The sequence below is a fragment of the Mustela nivalis genome, assembly GCF_964662115.1.
Source record: "Mustela nivalis genome assembly, chromosome: 6".
NCBI classification, from domain to species: domain Eukaryota; kingdom Metazoa; phylum Chordata; class Mammalia; order Carnivora; family Mustelidae; genus Mustela; species Mustela nivalis.
The window spans coordinates 114,842,449-114,868,041 of NC_139025.1; the positions used below are offsets into that span (position 1 = coordinate 114,842,449).

At 35.8% G+C, this 25,593-nt stretch overlaps 1 protein-coding gene across 1 annotated transcript in view; it reads left to right on the top strand.

The window, feature by feature from the left end:
* ARIH1 (ariadne RBR E3 ubiquitin protein ligase 1) overlaps window positions 1–25,593 on the top strand; it is a 120,464-nt gene that overhangs the window by 50,665 nt on the left and 44,206 nt on the right. Inside the window, exon 3 of the mRNA XM_082735768.1 lies at window positions 20,615–20,759. Within this exon, the coding sequence (XP_082591894.1) occupies window positions 20,615–20,759 (145 nt within the window). The remainder of the gene's footprint in view (window positions 1–20,614; window positions 20,760–25,593) is intronic.

Here is a 25,593-nt window from a genome sequence, read left to right on the forward strand (position 1 = left end):
ATACTGTATGATTCCAACGATATGACATTTTGGAAAAGAAAAAACTACAGGGATAGTAAGATCAGTGGTTGCCAGTGATTAGGTGGAGGGAAGGATGAATACGTGGAGCAAAAAGGATTTTTAGGGCCGTGAAACTGTTCTGTACGAAACTGTTATGTTGCATATGTATCACAGTACATTTGTCTAAACCTATAAAATGTATAACACAAAAGTGAACCTTAATGTAATCTGTGTACTTTGGATGATAATGGTGTGTTGATGATTCTGTCAGGTGTGCCGCTCTGGTATGAGTTGTTGATAGTGGCTCAGATTGGGGGTTGGGGGCAAGGGATAAATAGGAGTGCTCTCTACTTTCTGCTCAGTTTTGCTGTAAAATCTTGTCAAAATGGGTGAGGAAATAAACCATTGGCAGATATGGTTGTAGGGGAGAAAGGCACAAATAAACAACATTGGGCATAATGCATAATTATAGATAGGAAAAATATTTCAGAATTATAAATGAATACTGAGTACTACTTTTACCAGTATATTTGAAAGCTTAGAATTGGAAATTCTAAGTAGAAAAATAACCATGGAAAAATGTAGTAATATACTAAAAGATTTCCTCTCCTCCAAAAACTGCTTAACTAGATGATTTTATGGTCAAGGTCTATCTAATAAACCATCAAGGAACTGCAAGTTTCTATTGAAAATTATTTCAGAACATGGAAAAAGAAAAGACATCATTAATTCCTGTTAGCCAAATCAGAATAACCCTTGTTATTCTCATTACAAAATTGGAGAACAGCTGCATAAGATAAAAACCACCTTTATTATGAACATAGCTGTTGAATTAATAAGTAATCTTTAATTAAATTGGAAGAATTAATAGTCTAGTAAGACTTCTAGCATTTCTCCTAGGAATGTAAGAATAGGTCATGATTAAGAAAAAAATAATTTATCTATAGTATTTTACTACTCTTTAACAGGTTAGTGTTACCCATGATTTAGGGGAAAAAAACAATTTTTAGCAAACTAAGAAGGTAATTTCTCAGTTTCATAAAGGGTATTAACTAATAATGTACAGCAGAATTACCCTTAATTTTGAAACATTGGAAGGATGTCCAATAAAATCAAACAGGGTACTGGCTATCACCGGCATTTAAATGTACTAGAAGTTCTGATAAGTAAAATAATACATGGAAAATTAAATAAATGATAAAAATTGTTTGGTAATGGGAGGTTATGGATTATATTTGGGTTTTTCTTCATACTTTTATGTGTTCTGTGGACTTTCTTCAGTAATCCTAGAAAAGTGTTAACAGTAATACATTAACTTATGTAATTCAGAAAACAAGCACTCACTTGTAATGAAAGCTTTTATTTAAAAAAGGAAGAGAAATTTTTGTAGACCATATAATCATCTACCTAGAAGACTTCAAAGAATCAACTGATAAACTATTAAGAACTTTAAAAAACACCAATGCTTAGGCCCCTTTCCATTCATTCTCCTTCCACCTCCCTTAATACCCTTGGAAAAAAGAACCTAAGGAGGCTTTGCTCATTGACACTGTGCATCTTCCTGTCCTTGAGTATAAAAGTGAAGGTGACTTGTATGACAATCTTGTAACAATTTAGAATCCCAGGAATTGTAAGAAAGGTTAGCATGGCCAATAATTTTGCTACATAGCTTTATGTACTTATTTATTTACTTATTTATATATTTATTTGAGAGAGAGAGAGCACAAGCTGGGGGTGGAGGCAGAGGGAGAAACAGGTTTACCACTGAGCAAAGAGCCAGTTGAGGGACTCATTCCCAAGATCCCTGGACCACGGCCCAAGCTGAAGGGCAGACATTTAATCCACCGAGCCACCCAGGTGCCCCTACATAGCATTTTTCAAAGAAATTGTACTTCCCAGTTGGTAACACAATATATTCAAGTATGATTTCTATTCATTTTGACATAATTAAAGAGAAATCTTACTCTAGGAAAAATTGTGAAGTACTTCACATTCTGTCCTTTCTTTCTACTGTCTTTCCTCATTTCCATATACCAGGCATATTAGTTTCTTATTTATTTATTCATTAGGGAGCCTCCCTGCCATGGAGGAGGATCTTAGAGTCTAGTGAGAGCCATCGAGGTTTAAGTAGATTTCTTGCTAACAGTTCTTATTTGTCCCCAGACTTCTAGTCCATAGTTTAAACAAATTTATCCTGACCCCCAAAACAAGTAATTTATTCTTTTAAAGATACATTTTGGTGAAGGTGGTGAGGGGCTTATGGAGAAGGGACCATTTAAATTTTTTGGTGTCATCTTTTCTCTCTGATAGCAACTTTCCAAACCTTTGCCATTTTCTTTCTTACCCAGCCTTTTGCATTTTTACTCTGTATATTAACTTTTTTCTGTTGTATAAATTAAATAGAATTTTCTCTCTTCACTGGATTTCTTCCCATGCTCCTCCACATGAAGCAAAACAGAACAAATCAGGGAATTAGAAGTGTGCCAACAACTTGATCTGCCCGTCTACTTCTAAACTTTAAAGGCTAACCTTTCCATCTGGGCTTTGATCTTCTAATTTTTTTGTGGGGTGTTTCTTCCATTATTTCATCTATCTTATCTTGAGCCCTCTCCCTTTCCTGATATATCAGTCAGGATTTTTAGTTGTAAGTATACTTGAAGAGAACAGGTGAGAAACGACATTAAAGATGGAGGCACAATGGATTAAGCCTCTGGTCATGATCTCAGGGTCCTGGGATCGAACCCCACATTGGGCTCTCTGCTCAGTGGGGAGCATGCTTCCCCCTCTCTCTCTGCATGCCTCTCTGACTACTTGTGATCTCTCTCTCTGTCTAAAAAAAAAAAAAAAGATGGAGATTCAGTGACTAAATAAAGGCTATGCATTCAGCAAAAGTGCCCAAGTCATAGTGTCAAACTGTTTCAGTAAATGCTGTTGCTATTGCCGTTGGGCACAGGCATCACAGCTCATCAACAGTATTGGGCATGTGTCATCACAACTGGTATTTCTGATGTTTTGGCCTCTGAAAGCTGGATGTATCCTACCCCTATTGGCAGAATGAATTCCTCGCAAATCTTCAAGTACCATGCTTTTCACAAACTATAGGTCACACTTACTCTGCTAGGCCTGAATCCATTCAGCAGGAGAGATTGGGAAAGTGAGTTGTCCTTTTTTTCCCTTTCTTTTTATGACAAAACTTTTTTATTTTAGATTTTTTTTATTATTACTGTTGAAATATAATTGACATATAATGTTTGGTTTCAGGTGTATGACACAGTGATCAGCAGTTGTTTGCATTACTCAGTCGTTAATGATAAATGTGGTTATCCTCTGTCACCATATAATGTTATTACAATATTACTGTCTATATTCTCGAGAATATAGACTTTATTTCTATGATTTAACTAGTTTTATAACTGGAAGTTTGTACCTATTTTGCCCGTACTTTCCACCTACCTCCCTTGACAAGACATTTACAAATCCAGCTTCTGGGGCGCCTGGGTGGCTCAATCAGTTAAGCTTATGACTCTTAATTTCAGCTCAGGTCATGATCTCAGGATCATGTGATTGAGCCCCACTTTGGGCTCCTTGATCAGTGGGGAATCTGCTACTCTCTTTGTCCCTTTCCCTCTGCCTTTCCCCTGCTCGTGCACACTGTCTTTCTCTCAGTCTCTAAAATAAATAAATGTCTAAAAATTAAGCTTCTGTCTGCCATTCTGTTATCTTTATTTCTGTTCTTATATTACACTTTAGTAGTACACAACTTTTAAAATGTCACCAAATTCATTTTTGTGTCGACTCAACTTTGCAACTGTTTCCTTTGTCTGACATGGGGCTTCTGTGGATATCTGTGTAGGCTGCCCAAGGGAGCACTTTTGGACTGGTGCTGTTATTGGCCCATGCCTGGCATACCCTTCCATATTGTACTTTTTTCTAATTTTTTTTTTTTAAGATTTTATTTATTTGTTTGAAAGAGATCACAAGTAGGTGGGCGGGGGTGGGGAAGCAGGCTCCCTGCTGAGCAGAGAGCCCAATGTAGGGCTCAATTCCAGGACCCCAGGATCGTGACCTGAGCCGAAGGTAGAGGCTTTAACCCACTGAGCCACCCAGGCACCCCTCCTAATTGTTCTTTAAAACCCAATTTAAGGGGTGCCTAGGTAGCTCAGTCATTGTCTGCCTTCAGCTCAGGTCCTGATGCCTGTGTCCTGGGATCTAGCCCCACATCGGGTTCCCTGCTCGGTGGGGAGCCTGCTTCTCCCTCTCCCACTCCCCCTGCTTGTGTTCCCGCTCTCGCTATATCTCTCTCTGTCAAATAAATAAAGTTTAAAAAAAAATTGTAGGATAAAAGAAAATAAAACCCAGCTTAAGCTTTAATTCTAAGATGGCTATGCATATTTCTCAAGACAGCTAATCACTTCTTCATTGGTTCTTTTATATGTGTTTAATATGTCAGAACTTCTGTTAGAGTTGTTTGTGCGTAAGAATTATCTTACTCATCTTTCATTGCTAGTACATAACACAATTCCTAATATATAGTGTTTAGTAAATATTTTAGTTCAACCATTTCTAGGTTTTATTTATTTATTTTTTGTAATATACATGTAATTTCTGTAAATTATGACAAGCATGTAAATCAGATTTCAGTATGTCAGGAACTAGAGACAAAGCCCCCCAAATCAAGCTTCTTTAGAATTGATAACAAGTAAAAAAAAAAAGAAAAAAAAAACAACAACAAAAAACAAACCTGTATCTTCTCTATAAGGTAGGCGTTATTGAGATAACTGGTACACACACACACCCACCAGGAGAGATATATAGGTGGTTGATTACTTATTTCTTTTCATGGATAGGTATAATCAAAGAATCTTGATTGATTGAAGATTGATTTCAATGCAGACTGTGTTGCAAATAGCTTTCCACTTTCCATTCTGAAGCTATAACACCATTTAGTGAATAGTTACTAGAACCAGTACTTGTATGTTATTATGATGGTATGGAAATTTTCTTAGCCACACCACTAATAATACATTGTTTCACAGTTAACTTCTAGGATGTGAGTGTAAATTTGGTTTGTTACAAACCAGGCTTTTATGATGGCATTCATCACTATTCTATAGTGTAGTGGGTTTTTACTGTTTAAACAGTTGAGGTGTTATCAGGGAGCATGTATAGAAAGCGGCAAATGTACCATCTTACACTGTAGTGGTTAAGAACATAGGATCTCTGCTCCACCACCTCCTAGTGTATGAACTCGGAGCAATTTTCTCCTTTAGTTACTTCACCTGAAGTTATTCTGTTGTCCCTAGTCTCCCTGCTATCTTGCCACTTCATAAATTCCAAGAATGTTTTTTAATATCAGCTGTGTAAAAGACATTGACCAGAGGTTTGATGATGAAGAGGTACACAAAACCATGTATCATATACCATTTTACCCTTAAGGTACTTATAGATAAAGCTTTAAGGGAATACATAAATGGTTATTTCTGGCTCAGGTGGGAAAGGATTTGTTGATGAGATGGCATTTGATTGGGCTTGGGAGAGCAGGCAGAGTGGGAACCTGGGCACTTCAGGAAAGAAGTTGGGGGAAGGGGGTAGCTTAAGGAACATATGTTGAATGGTAATGAGATTTAGAGCAACTGGAGTACATGAAAGATAGAAGAAAAATGATGGGGCATGTTTAATAGGAAGCACACTGTGGAGGACCTTGAATTCTAAGCAACTGAATTTGGCTTTTTTTCCTATTAAGTGGGAAGATTTTAAGGTTGTTTTGTGGAGAAATGTGATATAAGGGCATTATTGCAGGAAAAAAATTTAATTACAATATGAGCTGATTGTCCATCGGCAGGATGACCCATTGGAAAACTATTTTAATAACCCAGGTAAAAGAAAAATGTTGGTTTGACTTAGGATAGTGATGGCTGATTAAAAGCAGAGTGTGGGTGGAAGAGATGTTAAGCTGGAGTTTGAACTGTGACAGAAAATATGAGACTCTTGGAAATTTCTGGTAATTTGGGCCATTCTATCCACTAAATATAGTAGAGAAATCTTTTTGATATTGGAACATCTTTTTTCTTTTTTTCCTGAAGATTTTATTTATTTACTTGACAGGGGGATGGGGAGAGCACAGGTGGGGGAGCAGAAGAGGAAGAGGGAAAAGCAGGCTCTCCCCACAGAGAGCCTGATGCGGTACTCAATCCCAGGACCCTGGGATCATGACCTGAGCTGAAGGCAGATGCTTCATCCACTGAGCCACCCGCGTGCTCCAATATTGAAACATCCTTTAAAAATAAAGAATATCTGGGGTGTCTGGGTGGCTCAGTTGGTGGAGAGTCTGCCTTTGGCTCAGGTCATGATTTCGGGATCCTGGGATTGAACCTGCTCATTGGGGAGCCTCCTCTTCTCCCTCTGCCCCTCCCCCCACTCTGCTCTTTCTTTCTCACTCTATCTCAAATAAATAAAATCTTTTTTTTAAAAAATCAAGAATATCAAAGTATTAGTAAAATAGGAATGAGAGGGTTAAGGCCCAAGAGAATATGGAAACCTAGGCAGATGAGCCAAGCGTTCAGTCTGCTTTGCACTGGAAGTATATTCTGATCTAGAAGAGGTAGCTAAGAGTAGCTAAGGTGGCTGTGATTTTTTGTTTTAATTTTTTATTAACATATAATGGATTATTAGTCCCAGGGGCACAGGTCTGTGAATTACCAGGTTTACATACAGATGGCTGTGATTTTTATTGGCCGTTTGGTTTGTGTTGGGGGGGTGGTTTGGAGTCTTAGACCCACCAAGAATGAGGGTCAGGTAAACCAGCTCTTCTAAAGATTAAAGATAGTATTCATGTCATGTATGCCCCAGAAAATCTTAAGCCTTGAATGTGGATTAAGATGGTCCCAGACTGTTAATGTACTCAGGCACTTGACACAAATAAAAATATCTTCCAGGGAAAGAACATTAAGACCTCAAACTATTTCCCCAAATTATTTTTTTAAATTAAAACATAAGAATTTGAGACTCCAGATATTAGAATTGTCAGAACTGGATCAATAGGGTATACCATCAGCAAGAAACTAGAAAGCCTGAACTGTCGTCGTCGTCTTCTTCTTCTTCTTTTTTTTTTTTTAAGATTTTATTTATTCATTTGACAGAAAAAGTGATAGCACGTAGGCAGAGAGTGGGGGGAAGTAGGCTCCTCACTGAGCAGAGAGCCCAGTGCGGGGCTTGATCCTGAACTGAAGGCGAAGGCCCAACCCACTGAGCCACCCACGCGCCCCAGTATGAGCTATCTTAACCATATGAAAAAGGTTTTCTTATTTTTCTTTTATTATTGTTAACTTATTTTTACTTTATTGTATTTTATGTACTCAATTCATAGTTCCATTTCTTTATGTGCAGCTCATATAAGTATGGTACCAGTGTTAAACAGTCAAGTGTAAGTGTGAGACTGTTAGGCATGATCTGGTTCCAGCAAAGTTAGGAAAATGACTCGAAAAAGAATTTCTGTAACTAAAGAAAGTAAGCAAAATTAACTCAGTGACTTAATTTAACAGCAGATTGGACAAAGCTAAAGGTACTAAAAGATCAAACTAAACCACTATCTAAATTACGCATACACTAAAAGATGGAAAGTGCAGAAGAGAAGTTAAGAAATGTAGAGGATATAGTCAGAAGATCTTACTGAGTTTTAGGAGAGAATGAACCAAAGGTAGTATTTGAAGATATAATGGCTGATGATTTTCCAGATTGGTGGGGGGAAAAAAAAATGCCCAGAATTTAAGAAGCCTAACAGTTCCCATGCATAATAAATACTATTTCACTGATTCTAAGATATTTTATTTTGGTTAAAAGTTGAATGCATCTTTCAATTGATGGCACCTTGCAGTCCAACAAGATCAAAATACTGACTTAAGTGAAAACTTTCCCATTTCTCTCTCTGGTAAGATCATGAAATTTCGGTACCAAAGCATTTTAGATTTCATGAAATATATGGTAAAAAGAAATCCACTTTTTTTTTTGAAATCCACATTTTAAAACATAGTAAAACTACAGAAACAACAGGGAAAATAGTCATGAAAGCAAGATGCAAGGAAGATTACTTTCAAAGAGTAAAAATTTGTGTATATATTTTATGTAAATAGACAAAAATATATAGAAAGTATATATATTCTTTTTAGAGAACAGCTGACTTAACAGCAGTAGTGGAAATAATAGTAAGATGATACCTCAGTAGGTTGAAAAACAAATGCCAATTTAGAATACGGTGTTCAGGGGTGCCTGGGTGCCTCAATGGGTTAAACCTCTGCCTTCAACTCATATCATGGTCTCAGGGTCCTGGGATCAAGCCCCGCATTGGGCTCTCTTCTCAGCAGGGACCCTGCTTTCCTCTCTCTCTCTCTGCCTGCTTGTGCTCTCTCTGTCCCAATAAATAAGTAAAAATAAATAAATAAATACCGTGTTCATGGAAAATGTTTTCATAAACAGTACCATCTCTTAATTACCATAAATGCCTTTATGTTGTAACTAACGTTTGTATTCTTTTAAGTCAATATTTTGTTATATCAATGTTTCAGATATTCATAATGTTATTTAAGCAGCGATTTGAATAATAAGGGAGAAATTGTGGAATGTAATCTAAATTGTGCTTAGGAAGTAGAGTTTATAACCTTAAATGCGTATTTTTTTTAAGGATTTTATTTACTTATTTGAGAGAGAGAGAATGAGAGAGTGAACATGAGAGGCAGAAGCAGAGCCACTGCTGAGGAGGGAGCCCAGCACTGAGACTCGATTCAGGAACTCCAGGATATTTAAGGAAAGTAATGAGCTAAGATTTCATCTTAAGTCTCAAATAATGAGCTAGACGCCTCACAATAGGAAACGAGCAACAGAATAAATTCAGAGAAATTACAAGAGGAAATAACAGCAGAATTTAATAAAACAGCAAAGAAATGTATAGTGGAGTGGCTCAAAGAGCCAGAAGATTTTTTTTTTTTAAGACTGATTAACATTGATACCCAGGTGAGATTAATCAAGAAAAAAGGCACAAATAACTAATATCAGGAACAAAAAAGAATGTCACCTTGAATCCTGCCCATTCTTTAAAAAAAAATTCTAAGGTATTGTGGATAACGGTGTCAAAATTCGAAATTTTACACGAAATGGATAAATTCTTAGAAATTTGTGATTTACCAAAATTGACTTAAGAAATAAATAGAAAAACCTATATGAGCTATCACTGTAAAGTGAAATTTTCTGTAAAGAAAAGTCTAAGTTCGGATGGATATACTGGAGAGTTCTACCAACACTTAATGAGATACTAACTCCAACCTTGTATTCTTTTAGAAAACAAAACGAGGATCCCCATCTTTATAAGGCTGTCACAACTTTGATTCCAAGACCCAACTGAAACATTACTTGTCAATTTCTCTCATTTACACAGGTGCAAAAAATAAAACCCACAATACTTGCAAATGAGTTCAACAATACATAAAAAGGAAAATAACCCGGACAGCTCTGATTTATCCCAGGAATCCTAGGTTGGTTTAACATGAAACAATTCACTATGGTCTCCTGAACAGTTTTTTTTTTTTTTTTAAAGATTTTTAAAAATTATTATTTATTTATTTGACAGGCAGAGATCGCAAGTAGGCAGAGAGGCAGGTAGAGAGAGGAGGAAGCAGGCCCCCCGCCAAACAGAGAGCCCGACGAGGGGCTCGAACCCAGGACCCTGGGACCATGAGCCAAAGGCAGAGGCTTTAACCCACTGAGCCACCCAGGTGCCCCACTTGAACAGATTTTATTGAGAAAAACATTTCAGTAGATTTAAGGGAGTAGTTCCTAAAAATCAGTCATTATTCATGATTTTATAAAGGAGCCATTAGGAAAATAGGCAGGAAAGGGAAATTTATTAATCTAGAAAATCTATAAAAATACCTTTGGGAGATATTATAGTTCATGCTGAAATGTTGGAAAAATTTCCCTGTTAGATAGAGTTCAAAACATGGATATCTGTTTTCACTTCTGTTCAACATAATACTGAGGATGATCCTAGCCAGTTTGTATCATAGTTGTAAAGCAGATGATAAACAGTATTCACTGATGATGTGTATTGTGTACATAGGAAATCCAAAGGAGTCTACAGATTTAGTTAATTTAGGAAGACCTGTAAAAATGTTTTATTATTTTTTTTTCCTGCCAGTATTTAGACACATATCTTTGACCCAGTAATTCCACTCCCAGGTATACACCTAGTAGAAAGAAATATGCACATCTAAATTGAAAGTCCTAAGTGTGCTCATAGCAGCATTATTCGTAATAGCTCCAACCTACAAACAACCCAAAGGTCTATTAATAGGTAGATAATTATGGTGTATTTCTGTAATATCTTCAGCAAAAAAAATAACTTAGAGCTGCAATTGACAACATAGATGAATCTTAAAAAGCATCATATTGACTGAAAGGAAGACCTCTAAGTACATATGTCCTGTATGATTTTGTTTGTATTCAATTCAAGAACAGGCAGAACTAATCCATATTGTTTAACATGCATATTTAGGTGGTAAAACTTTTAAAGAAATAGGATAGTGATTATGTCTCTGGGGAAGAGGAGTTTGTTACTGAGAAGGGATGTTTGGAGTGTTTCTGAAGCACTAGCTGTATTCTACTTGTTCTGGGTTGGTTATACACAGGTGTTTGCTTTATAACAATTTGTAAGCTGCCCATTGATATTTATGCGCTTTTGTAGAATTGCCATTATATCACAACAAAAATAACTTTAAAACACACGTGTACAGGGCGCCTGGGTGGCTCAGTGGGTTAAGCTGCTGCCTTCAGTTCAGGTCATGATCTCAGGGTCCTGGGATCGAGTCCCGCATCAGACTCTCTGCTCAGCAGGGAGCCTGCTTCCTCCTCTCTCTCTCTGCCTGCCTCTCTGCCCACTTGTGATCTCTCTCTGTCAAATAAATAAATAAAATCTTAAAAAAAAAAAAAAACACACGTGTACACATAAGAAAAGGAATGACCTTAAAAGGGAAGGGCTGGTTTGTTTTCTGGATTGTTATAGGATTCATAGTACCTTTGGTTACCTACAAGTAAAGCAACATTTTGCCAAGACAGTTTCCTCACTACCTTCCTGGGTATCATATCATATCCGTCGTAAATTTTGACCATGTCAGCTCATTTTATCAGTCTGCAATATTTTGATTCCTACCATGTCAAATATTTCTGATTCCTACCATGTCAAAGCCATACCATCTGGCTTTTGAAAACCTTCCATAGTTTCACTCTATTCTGTATGTCTGTACTTACTCCTCTATACTCTGTCAGGATGCCCTTGACTATTCAGGTCCCAGTCTTCTCAGGAGCTATATTTTATACAAATTCAGAGCACATATTTCATTCTGGGGTTATACTCACAGATGTAAACATCATGTACAGTTCCATATCTTATGCAACTCACCTGATGCCCCTAGGATCTCCTTAATCTCCAATTTTTTTTTTAAATCTCCAAATTCTTAACACATTTACTGTTAAGTCATTTTTACATCTTGAAGTTACTTTCTATTTTCTGTACTTAACTAGCTAGCATTCTTCTTCCACCTCTTGTACCCTTAACATGTCATATTGAAGTAGCTGTCCATCTCTTTCCTTCATGGCCATTATTAACACAGTGACTGACCAACACAGTTCCCACATATAGTTACTTAATATGTGAGGGAACTATGTAAAAGTGGATATTAAATATATAGTATTTTGTATTTTGATTCCTTATTCTTAGTTTTAGCATAGCTAGATTTTACCTGAGGACTTCCGTTAAATATATTGAGACATCATTATCAAAATAATAAAATGATATCATTTTAAAATATTTTATATGCATTTTTCATATTTCTCTCCCTTTGGAATCAGATCCACTATTGCATGAAGCAAGTAGTTTGTTTCCTTTTATTTATTAAGTTGTACTGCTCCTGTGTAGCAAGTGGAAAAGACCACTGAGCAGAGCAGAGGGTGTAGACATTTCCCTTGCATGCACATATTTGGACAAAGGGCACAGAAGCCACTGTCTTTGTTTTCTTTGAAGTAAAAAAAATCGTTTTAGAAAATAATACTGGTCCTTGTCATTTTGGGGGCCATAGTCTCTTGTGAGAGAATAATAAAAGCTTTGAAGCTTTTCCTCAGGTGTGGGGAAGTGTGTGTGAAGAACGCACATGTATACATAAGTTACGAAGTTCTGGTTACTGTAATGTTCTTGAATATTCAGAGGCTTTAGGTTAGAAGAATTTGGTAAATTGAAATAATCCTGATCAAGCCAGGGAACGTGAATAACTGCCTGTGAGGGGAATAGTCATTAGTTTCTTCTTAAAATGTCTGGCATAGTTTCAGATCTACCTTAAAAGTTCATATGGGAATAAAACTGTATTTCTCAGAAAAGCCTTTTGATTAGCAAAATGTTGGTAATGGTTAAAGCTGGATGAAGGGTATGTGGGAGTTCAATTTACTGTTCTTTTGACTTTGGTATATTGAAATTTTTTATAATGGGGTGGGAACGTTTTGGGAAGATGACATAGATTATTGTGTTTCTGTTACAATTGTGCTAATTCAGGCCTAGAAGGAGCTATCTTCCATCTGTATTGCTGAGATTCTTTTCTTAATATACTTGCTTTCATCATGGCTCAGAACCAAAAAGGATAAAGTATGAAGGAACAAATGGTAGAAAGTTTCTCAAAAATAATACAATATGATAAAAAAGAATGAAACCTTGCCATTTGCAACAACATGGTTAGAGCTAGAGAGGATAAGTCAGTCACAGAAAGATAACTACATAGGATTTCACTCGTGTCTAACTTAAGAAACAAAAGGAGCAAAGGAAAAAAGAGAAGCAAATCAAGAAACAGACTTTTAACTATAGAGAACGAATTGGTGGTTACCAGAGGGAAGGTGGGGGGGATGGGTGACATAGGCAAGGGGGATTAAGGAGTGTCTGTTGTGATGAGCACCTGGTTTGTATGGAAGTGTTAAATCACTATATTGTACACCTTAAACTACGTTACACTGTATGTTAACTGGAACTTAAAAACTTTTTAAAAAATTACATAATAATGGGGAGCCTGGCAGGCTCAGTCACTAGACCATGTGACTCTGGATCTTGGGGTTGTGAGTTCAAACTCCATGTTGGGTGTAGAGACTATGTAAAAATGGAATCATTTTTTCTTTCTTTTTTTTTTAAATATGCAGGCCACCTGGGTGGTTCAGTCATTGGGCGTCTGCCTTAGGCTCAGGTCATGATCCTGGGGTCGTGGGGTTCAGGGATCGAGCCCCACAACAGGCTCCCTGCTCAGTGGGAGCCCTGCTTCTCCCTCTCCCAATCCCCCTGCTTGTGTTTTCTCTCTCACTGTCTCTCTCTGTCTCTGTCAAATAAATAAATAAAATCTTTAAAAAATAAAAATAAAAAAATTTTAAAAATACAATAAAATTTTGTACTGCAACTTGTTTAGTAGCTTCTTTGTCAGGTGGTCTTTGCTCAGCAGTAAGCAAGCTCAGGATTGTGTGGGGGTTTTTTGTTTTGTTTGTTTGTTTTAATTAAATAGGTTGATTTTCTCATAGGAGAAAAGTCTTAAAATCTCAAAAAGCATTTTTAAAAAATATATGACAAATAGTATTTATTTAGCTATAAACCACATATAATATATTAATATTAAAATGAGAACGAGGGGCACCTGGGTGGCTCAGTGGGTTAAAGCCTCTGCCTTCCCTCAGGTCATGATCCCAGGGGCCTGGGATCAAGCCCTGCATGGGGCTCTCTGCTCAGCGGGGAGCCTGCTTCCTCCTCTCTCTCTGCCTACTTGTGATCTCTGTCAAATAAATAAAATATTTTAAAAAAATAAATAAAATGAGAACTAAACTTATTTTTTTAGATTAGCACAGAAAAACAAAACTTTTAAAACAAGTTCTTTTTCTTTTCTTTTCCTTTTTTTTTTTTTTTAATAACATATAATGTATTAGCCCCAGGGGTACAAGTCTGTGTTAAAACAAGTTCTTATAGACATGTGTAAGTCCTCATTAAATCCTTTTTCTTATGAGGGCCAAAAGTCTTCTTAGAAAAAAGATTTTCTAACCCTAAGTCCTTACTTTTCTATCCATAAGTTTTAGTTCTCTGGAATTCTGAACTTTACCTAGTAGAGGTTCATATGTGCACCATTTTACATTCTAACTTTAGTCCTTCTTTTTAAAGAATATGATTAAAAACCACATTCTACTTGAAGAGCCCTTTTTAGATTTAAATTTTTACCAAAGTAACAGTTTTTTAAAAGTCTAGTTTTAAGGGTTTTAAATGAAAACTGTTGCTCCAGAGTTTTAGTCGCATTCCCTGGAAGAGAAAGAAATGTTGGCTTTACTATTTAATAGCATGCTTATACTGCTATACTATACTGCATCTGGTGGCTTCTTTCTATGAAATATGAGGATTAAGCTTTGAAACTAATACTTACATGTGGGAAAGGCTTCTCTCCTAGTGTATTTTTTACTCTGTGGTTCAGTTATACTGAACCTTTTCAGTAAGACTCCTTTTCATACCCTATTATTTTTTTTTAAAGATTTTATTTATTTATCAGAGAGAGAGAAGGGGAGAGAGCGAGCACAGGCAGACAGAATGGCAGGCAGAGGCAGAGGGAGAAGCAGGCTCCCCGCTGAGCAAGGAGCCCGATGTGGGACTCGATCCCAGGACGCTGGGATCATGACCTGAGCCGAAGGCAGCTGCTTAACCAACTGAGCCACCCAGGCGTCCCGTCATACCCTATTATTTTTGTTTTTCATAAATAAAATTGCAGTTTTTATTCATCCATATGATTTAAACAAACTTAAACTGTTCCTTTGCTCCTTGACATTTTTGCTCAAGTGTACCTTTTCTAAAAGTAGAAAAATTATACCATTAGAAGCAGGTTAATAGGACCCAAAGAATAGTTGAAATCACAATTCCTGGTAGAAATGTTGGTGTCACAGACCTTTTTTTAGTGCTTTATCAGAACTATAGTTAAGGTATACACAGTTAAGGACAATTGTGACTGTTCTGTTGCCTTTTGAAATTGAAGTCTGGTATCCATAAAATGCCACACAAGAATATTGAAACAAAAGTGATTTGGCTATTTAGAAATAGAAATGTGTGTACATGCATATTATACATGGACAGACATAATGTATTTGTATACATTTTCATATATTTGTGTTTTTGTTCCCTCTCAGACTATATAGCATTAGATAATTGACTTTAGTTATAAATATGTAATGGGAACATTAAAAATCTGTAAAGAGGGGTGCCTGGGTGGCTCAATGGGTTAAAGCCTCTGCCATTGGCTCAGGTTGTGATCTTAGGGTCCTCTGATCCAGCCCCACATCGGGCTTTCTGCTCAGCGGGGAGCCTGCTTCCTCCTCTCTCTGCCTGCCTCTTTGCCTACTTGTGATCTCTGTCTGTCAAATAAAATATTAAAAAAAAAAAAAGAGAAATCTGTAAGGAGGCTTGAACTCTGAACAGCCTCAGAATATACAGTAGATAAGCACACTATATAACTTTAAGTTAGCTTAATCTTTTTGCTTTTCTGATTCTGTTGTGAAAATAAGCACTTATTTAGCAGTGGTGTTTTTATGAAGTGTGAAGACATAGAGGCTTTTAAGATAAACTCCAAATGACAAAATTAAGTATTGAAGTGGCAAACAGTGATGCCGCTGTCATTCAGAATTCAAAAAGAAACAGTAGCCATGTATGTACCTTACTGGCCATGTCTCCTTTCCCCACAATCACACACCGTTCTTAGGCAATAACCGTTAGTGCTTTAAAATTTCATTTCTGTCTAGAAGTCAAGTAAAATGAAAAATTAAGATCTCAATCTTCTGGAAAGTTGGCTAATTAAGTGCCAACTTGTTTAACTATGTTTTGGCAAACATGTTGAATGAACAGAAAACCCTAGAGAGAGAAGAGGATTTTAAAATCTCTACTTAGAAACCTCTCCAGTTGCCCTTCTAACAGTCGTGATCTAGAGAAGTCTAGGCCATGTGATAGATGAGGTGGGGTTACTTTAATTCTACCCTTTCCTGACTGAGGAAAGACTGCACGAAGGAAAACCCACACTGCCCTTCTTATTTTTCTTTTCACCTCATTTTCATTTTCATCAAAGGAATGGTTTTCTCAAAAGAGTAGGTGGCAAGAGTTGCAAGAAAGGAGGGAAGCAATGTCATAGGATAAGCTTTGCAGCTGTTTGGTTAAGTTTCTGAAGCAGAGAGAAATAGGTCTTAACTGGTTAAACTAGATACCTGAACAGCAGTGCTTCACACTGAATTAGTCTCTTCATTTTGGCCTGTTTCACATGAGGGAGGATGAGTGAGCAGGTAAAGTATGGAAGTTAAGAATCCACACATATTCTTGAGCATAGTAGTCCTTAATAAAATTATCATAATTAGAAAGAAAAAACTTCTTTGTTCTCTTAAGGAAATTAAAATAAATGTAGACTGTGAGATGAGGCATCGAAGATGAATTGATAAAACAACAGAACAAAACAAAAAGGAAGCTGGTGAAACTAAAAAAGAGGGACAAGTAATAATCTCACACAATTTAAAACCACTTTGGCAACAGCAAGAAGGAGAGCAGATACTATGGAAAAGAGAGACATGTGTAAGACAGGAAAAGGACAAAGAATTAGCAGATGGTAGACATGGAGGACAAATTAACAAAGACTGAGTATGATTCCAGCAGGGCACAGTCTGAACGGCATTTCAAAAGAGAAAGTTGAATGCTAAGATAAAGCCTACAAAACTACTAAATTTCAAGAATGAAGAAAGAAAACAAATATATATATATATATATATATATATGCCAATTGAAAAAGGATTTTAATTATAAAATGAGAAAAATTATTTTGAGGGGCACCTGGGTAGCTCAGTGGGCTAAGTCTCTGCCTTCTGCTCAGGTCTTGATCTCAGGGTCCTGGAATGGAGCCCCGCATAAGGCTCTCTGCTTGGCGGGGAGCCTGCTACCCCCCTTCTCTGCCTACTTGTGATCTCTTTCTCTCTCTGTCAAATAAAATAAATAAAAATCTTTAAAAAAAGAAATTATTTTGGCCACAGACTTCAATAACAACAGGTACCAGAAGGAAATGGATGCTGTCAATATAAAGAATATTGGGAGGAGGGGAGTGCCATGTGTTATGTCTGAGTAATTAGGTAATCAGGTTAAGAAACAAAAAAAAAAAAACACCAGTTTTTACTATTCTTGAAAGGAAGGCTATATAATGTAGAAACTATATGTAATTAGTGAAACAATTACATTAAATAATAATCAATGAGGAAAAGCTGCAGGGCTTTCTCACCAAAGCTGGAGGGTTAAATGTAGGGTTATGTAACATAAGGACACTCAATATATAAGTTGACAACTTAAAAAATAAACTTAAATATTGACTTTCTGTTGAGTGAAAATAAATTAGGTTTCAGTATTTCCAAATAACTATTACAGAGTCATGGTAGACCATGTAGGTGATAAAAACAAAATTTTAAAATGTTAAATTTCTTGTAAAATGGAACTTGAAGAGATTTCTAGGCCGACTGTGCCCGACAGTATGAGTGGATTCTTAAATTCCCTGTTCTCGTTACCTCTACAGTATTTGAAAGTTCTCTGAAGGCTTCTAGAGTGGCTCAAGGAGCTGATAACCCTATTATAGTCTGAAGTATGCCTAGAGCAAATTTGTTTGTTTACAGATTTGTTACTGTGGATTTTTTTAAGAAATTACTCTAAGTCAGTTACTCTTTAAAAAAAAAAATTGAAGAATTATAACCAGATTCTTCTAGACACTGGGGCTACAGCAATAATTAGGTCATCCTTTTGGAGTTTACACCCCAACAGAGAAAACATAGGTGATTACGGAGTTGGTTATGTGATTAAGTGTTGTGCAGGAGTACAAAGTACCACTAGAAGGTTATACAGGAAACCTTACCTAATTTCAGGGCTGCAGTGGGGAAGAACTCCAGGTTAAGCTGAGACCTACAGGTAGGTAGAAGTGTTTGGGGTAATTGAAACACCCTTCAGCAAATGGTTATCCATCTAAATTAAAATGAAATGGAATTCCAGGATGCCTATGTGGAGCAGCTGCCCTTGGCTTGGGTCTATTTTCCGGGATCCTAGGGTTGGGTCCCTCATCAGGCTCCTTTTCTTGATCAGTGGGGAATCTGCTTCTCCTTCTGCCTGCCGCTTGCTCTGCTTGTACTCTCTCTAATAAATAAATAAAATCTTTTAAAAAAAATGAAAGGAATTCCAGCTTTATTCCTTATTTACACAAAATTAATTTCTTTGTGAATTCAACAGTTTTAATGGAAACATTTTAAGCCTAAATAAATCATGGATGAATTTTTATAATCTTTAGATATTGAGATCTTGTAAAGCTTAATATGAGATCCAGAACTCACAACAGGGTTGCATGATCAGTATGCCTACATGAAAATTAAAAGTGGTAGTTAAACATCATTAAACAAGGTTGACGGCAAATTAGAAACTGGAGCGGGGTGGGGGGCGGAGAAAGTAGTCCATGAGACAAAGAGTTACCCTTTTCTGTTGACATACTGAACTCATGAATTAATAGTAAGAGCTTCACAGAAAAAGGTATTCAGCCTCACTAACAAAGAAATGCAAGTTAAGTCTAGATACTTTTCCCCAGTCAGATGGGCCCGGATTTTCATCTAGAATTATTTGTGTGTGGCACATCTAAATGTCCCTTAGTGTAAGGCTGGTTAGGTAAATTATAGTATATACCTACAGTGGAATATTATGCAATGATGAAAACTAATGTTCATTGACAAAAATACCTTAACACATTGTTTACTGGAGGTTATAAATCTGGAGTAAATACTATTTAGATGGCATTATAGACACATGTCTCTTTGGCTATGTATGCATAGAATGGTGTCTAGAATGATCACCAAAGTATAAGGAGTTACTAATTTCATGTAGTTAATTAAATTTGGATGGCAGAAGTTTGTCTCTTTTGAGCAAGAATATCTTTTCTAAAAACACGGTGTTTAATTGCTTTGCCTGTTCATATTTATTATTATTATTATTTTTTAAAGATTTTCTTTATTTGACAGACAGAGATCACAAGTAGGCAGAGAGGCAGGCAGATAGAGAGTGAGAGAAGGAAGCAGGCTCCCTGCTGAGCAGAGAGCCCGATGTGGGACTCGATCCCAGGACCCTGAGATCATGACCTGAGCCGAAGGCAGTGGCTTAACCCACTGAGTCACCCAGGCGCCCATTGCCTGTTCATATTTAATGTTAGCTTAATATGCTTTCCACTTTTCAAATAAAACTTGACATCTTAGCTTTTCTGAGAGATAATTAGGAGGAAAGCATTTGATTTTCTCTATATATTTTGATGAGCTGAGTCATCAGTGACAACTTTATTTGTGTTCCCCTTTTATAATATACTGACATTTTGATTAATGATTTGATCATTTCATTGAAACAGTCTGTCATTATTTATAAAGAGATATTTATTAGTTTTGGGAGAGTGATGTGATTTTTTCTCATCTGAGTGATTTTCCTGGAGATACAGTAAGTGTTTTGACACAAAACCTGAACAAGACCTGCATTAAAAATAATTGGAAATCTCCTTTGACTATCACTTATTTTTTACCTTTACTATGCAAAGAACATTGCAGTTATTGAAACCTGGGCTTTCTAGGCTAAAAAGTAATTGACCAGATTTTTCATGATTTTTGTTAGTTTACTGATTGACAGATTCAGAGTTTTTCTCTGTGTTGCTTTTCCCTTTATTCTAAATATTCTCTACATTCCCTCTATTTTTAATATTCTATTACGATATTTTGGGAAGCCAGCAACCATGTCTCATCTGGATTAATGGGAAATACTGTGCTTAGTATTTGCCACTGTCTGTCAAGAAATTTGAAGTTCAGTTGAAACTCTATGGATAGTACGTGGCATACCATGCTCTAGATGTCTTAGTGAACTACTTCTGTACATTTAGAAACATTTTATATAAAGCTAAGTATATAGATTATTTGATATAAGAACATTTTAAGATACACTTTGTTTCCTCTTTCCTCCTCTTTGCTAGTAAGTTAAAAATTATTTTTTTAAATGTTTAGAAATGAAATTAGTTTTGTAGAATGAGACACATGTGATTTGTAGGGTAAGCAATGCTTGTAGGTAGTTTACTTGCTAATACTTTTAAGCTGGTATAACTAAAATTATTACTAAAATCATTGGTATAAAATATTAGCCTAGCCTTTTAAAATACCGTTACTCTTCCTTACGGTACTTGTAGAGATAGTACAACTTTCGTTCTTAAGTTTTAGTTGTAGTACTGATCAAATACTAATAGCTTAGCTTCTCAGGATAAAAACAAAGTAAAAAATACCAAAATAGCAACAAAAAATTTAATCTGCTTTCATACACACACCCCTCTGTTTTGCTACAGTTTGTAGCCATACACCTCCTTTCCTCTGAGCCAAAAAGGTTATGATCTGGGTTTATTTTAATTCAGTTCATTGCTGTTCCCTATAGAAATCAGGTTTTTGGAGAGCTCTAACAGTGTGCTATTGCTGGGCTCTCATCCTTTCTGTTTAAATAATGCAGGTACTTTGATGGAAACCTGGAGAAGCTCTTTGCTGAGTGTCATGTAATTAATCCAAGTAAAAAGTCTCGAACACGCCAGATGAATACAAGGTCATCAGCACAGGATATGCCTTGTCAGATCTGCTACTTGAACTACCCTAACTCGGTGAGTATCTGGTAGTTTAAGGCTAGCACTGACTCTCTGTTTCAGAGGGTAAATCCATTTAAATTATTTAAACAAAGGAAGATCTGGGAGTCTGGGATTGTATTGTAGTAAAATAGTAGCCTATCAGAATATTAAGGAGAAAGGAAAGGAGGAGAAAGAATAGAGCTTATTCTTCCCCCCTCCTCCCCTGATTGCTTTTTAAAGCAGCCGCTTGTCATTACACACCTAAATCTATTCTGAGTTTGTTTTACTACCATGGGAGAATTGTTTAATAGGTAGGCAGTGAATAGAATTATTTTCCATCCAGAATAAGATAGATTTAAACTAACATTTTAAAATAAATATCCAAAACACTAATAAAATGTCTTTAACAGTATTTTGCTAGGGAGCTTTCAGCATTTTTCGTAACAGAAGTGTTTCACTTAAAAAGATCCATTCTAATGGAGATTCTTAAATATAGCAAGTGGTGACAGCATTGCAGGAGACGCGGGGACTAGTTAATTGAGTGAAAGTATCCCCCTTAAGCCCTATTGAATTCAGGCAATCTAGTAAAGAATTTTAGACTTAAACATAATCTTCCTATGAAGGTCTTACTTTATTAGTAACTGTAAGAAAATACTATTTGTGACATAATGTATTTAGTCACTTGGAATTCACCTCTTTAAGATGTTTTAAGATATCTAAGAAATAGCTTAATTCTATAATACTAACTATCTTATTATATTCTCTGCTTTAATAGTTAAGCACCTCTTTCTGATAATTACTATATTTCTGATAATTACTATATTCTGATAATTACTATATACTAGATAAAAGTCTTTGTCACCTGTATTGTATATTTTTACACATTGAAGGTTTTTCATTGTTTTTCTTAGAAGTTTATATATATAATATCTCTGTAGAGGCCCGTTTGAAGGGAACTAATTTGTTCACGTCCAAGTGCTTAGAAAAGAGGTTTTAAAAGAAAGTTAATTAAGTACTCCTAGAGAAATAAAACAGTGAGTTAAAATAACTTTATGTGTAAAGTGTTGAGTTGAATTTCCAAATTCTCAAGTTTTGCTTATAGGCCCGATGCTATTTGTTTTTGTGTAATTATTAAATGTCACTGGGTCTGAATTTTTCATATCTTTCAAATGAATAAGATATTCTTTCATATGCCACCTATTCTGAGAATTGTATAATTTCCCTCCTTTAAATCAGTCTTAGGTTGAGTATTTTTAAAAAATCAACATTTCTATTAAAAATAATTAAATTCATGTTTTGACCATTTTATTGTCTGTCTTTAACAAATTCTCTTTGCCAGGTGACATTTCTGTAGTTCATTAAAGTTTCTGTGAGGTAATACTGAGACCCGAAGAATTTTGTCCCAGATTATACCAGGTTTCCTTAGTCCCTGGCATTTCTCTTCCTGCTCTATTAACCAACTGCTCCCTCGTTTAAATCTTAAATGTAATTTGAGTACTGAAGCTAGCTGCTTACAAATATCCCCTATAACTTTCTCAGTGCCCTTGGTTTTGTCTAACAGTTTTAACAGATTAAAATGAAAAATCATGACTGGAGATTTGCATTGTAAATTTTGCTTGCAAAATTTTTAACTAATGATAGAGTACTTACTATTCATTTATTCATTTATTCAATGCACCAGGCACTATTTTAAGTGTTAGAAACACAATGGAGAATAAAGACATAATGCCTGCTTCTGATAATTTACAGGTTAGTTGGGTAGATAGGAGATAAATAAAATGACGTGTTCAGAAAGAAAGGTAAACACTTTGACGGGTCATGATACTGTGGAAACATGTAGAGAGAGACATCTAGCCCAGTTTTCAGTTGGGGAGAATCTCCCACAGAAACTGACTTGTGATTAAGAACCTCTGAAAGTGTGGTAGTTAGGTAAACCAGGAAAATAGAGCAATGTAGAAACCAGAGGAAGAGAATGTACCTCTAAGAATGATAAAAACATTGCAAAAAAAACTTCAAAGACTTGAAAAGTGAATTTGGAATTAACAACATGAAGATTACTGATGATATTGGAAAGTTAATTTAAGTAGTGTGGTAAGATGAGAAACCACACTGCTTGGGCTGAAGAATCATTGACTTGAAGATGGGAAAGGAAATGGAGGCACTAAAGATGAACAAATTGCTCTTTAAAGGAAGTTTGGCTATGTAAATAACAGGACAAGAAAGCAAACAGCAACATGGGTTGGAAAGTAAGTTAAAAGTTACGGAAACTGTGCCAAGCATTATGAAAAATACAGGGTGATAAAATTAGGACTTCTTTTCTCATGGTGTTTAGACTAATAGAGAAATATAATTTTAACCTCTTCAGTTCTGCAAGTAAATGCCATCTGAGACTCCATTAAAGCTTTAATTTGATGAGTGATTTTTTTAAAAACTCTGTTGTACAGTTCCCATGTTTCAATTTCCACCATTCTCTTCAAACACTGATACTTGCCTTTTATTAATGTATATCTCCAATAAGTTTATCCTCCCCGAAAGCAACTTTGGCTTTATACAGTGCCATATGCAAAAAAATTTTTTAAATAAATGCTTTGATAGCTAGTTTGTAGCACTTTGAAATTAACTATTGTAGGTGATCTTTTCTTTAAAAAACAATTTCCTGAGACTTTGGGGGCACTTTTAAAGTTCATAAATTCCCACACACATACCCCCACACCCCCGTGTTGAGGCCAGTTCAAGGGTTTCTTAGACCTCGCAACAGTCATTCCTTTATATTAATGTTGTTTTGAATTAAAGCATAACATCTAGCTTTGCTAACACCCCCACTTCACTAGGGAATATAGTTCGGGCTGTGATATCTCCCTTTTTATGAAGTAAATAATTTGTATATTCTAATAATCAGACATGTTACATAAAGGCAACTTTGAAGATTGTGAGGATAGTCCACCCTCCCGTACCTCACCCTTTTAGGTACCTCAAATCTTTGTGCTGGAATCTAAGTCCAACCCTTCTTAACTCATTCCATTTTATGGATGAGGGAACTGATGCCCTGATTATTCAGTTTTTATAAACAAAATGGCTTTAACTTTAGGTATTATATGAGCAACTTCTGATGGAGGAGAGATATTTCTTAATTTTCTTACTGCTGGTTGATATTAGTTGCTGGGTGTGTAAAATGACAGGGATTAATGAACATTGTAAGAGTGTTTATGCTTCCATTTCTTTTTTTAAAGGACCATTTCTGTTTTAAGTAATATTTCATGTATTTTTAGTATATTCTGTGTCAGATTTATTTATGAATAAGTTTGTTGATAATAATCCCATCCCTTGAGTTAGGGACCCAAGTAGGTAAACACAAACTAGTAAAGGAATAGGTATGTGAAAGGCAGAGGATGAAAAAGGAAATGGAACCAGATAGTGATACCTAGATAAGTCCATGATAATAATGCCACTCTTGAGCACAATGAATGTGTTTGTACCAGAGCTTAGTTTTTAATTTATCTTTAGACATGCATGTGTGATTTATTTTTCTAATTTATCTTGTTTGGTAGTGTTACCTAATTAGAATTGTTGGAAAAGAGACCTTTAAAAAGCTTTTTTTTTTTTTCTATAATGATCGCTGATCTAGAAGTTCCAAAGGTAGAGATGTTTCTTGCAATGATCACTTGGTAACCATTGTGATCTCTGATTCCTCAATATCAAGTATTCATATTTGGAAAAAAACAAGCACGTGAGGATGTATATGTGTTTTTAAGTTATGAACAAAACATTTTAGAATGGTTGATCTTCTATGCTGCCATAATTGTCCTATACAGAATGCACCTTCCCATTATATCCTTGAAAATCAGATGCTCTCCACTGGTGATCTGACAAGTTTGTGCCAGATCTCCTTTGCCAGCTGGGGGTAATGAGAATAGATTCTTTTGTTTCCTAGTTGTTGTTTTTTTTTTCTTTCATAGAATATTGATTTCCAAAATACTTACCTTCACTTGTTCTATGAGTGAGTTAGAATCCTTGTCAATCTGACTAGCACCACATTTTAAACTAGGTAAATGTTTTCCATGTCATTTTGTCCATAAGACTAGTCTTAGGACGTGGATACATTTTTTCCCATGTCTGCTTCTGGGCATTCTTTGTATAGTTGATGTGCTATAGTGTAGAATTTTGTATCCTTACTATTTGTATCTGAATGTCATAAGCAACATCAGAAATTTCATGAGCAGTTTTCAAATAACAGCTAGAAAATGGAATGGAATAAAAAGTACCACTTAATATGAGCCACAAAAAGAATAAAAGAGCTAGAAATAAACTTGGCAAGAAGTGTGAAAGATCTATTATGAAGAAAACTTTAAATACTAAAGGAAATAAAAAGATGGCTTGAGTATTTGAAGAGGTAGAATAATAGTAAAATATTGAAAAAGAAGACTAGACTGATGAGAGTAAGGAGGAATTAGTCCTACCAAATACAAGAATAATCAGTGCAGTAGAATAAGATGGAATCAGATACATGTGAGGGGAATTTGGTGTATTGTAGAAGAGGGCATTTCAAATAAAGTGAATTCAGTAAATGGTATTGGAACAACTTGGTTGCCATCTCGACTAGAATCTTAAATTCCTTCCTAACTCATTATATTAAAGTTAGTTAATTTAGATGCTGGAAATTTTGGAAGTAGAGAGCTGCTTCATGGCAACAAAATGTGAGCATTCAGATTTGAAACAGAAAATATTTTGTGCTTATAAATGGCCAGTTTTCTAAATAGGTAAAAATCCCCAAAAATCCCCGCCGTTAAATCACTAAGGAAAAAAATAAACCCAGTGGAAGAATGGGCAAAATAGGTGAAAAGAGTGCTCAGAAAAAGAAATACATAGTCTT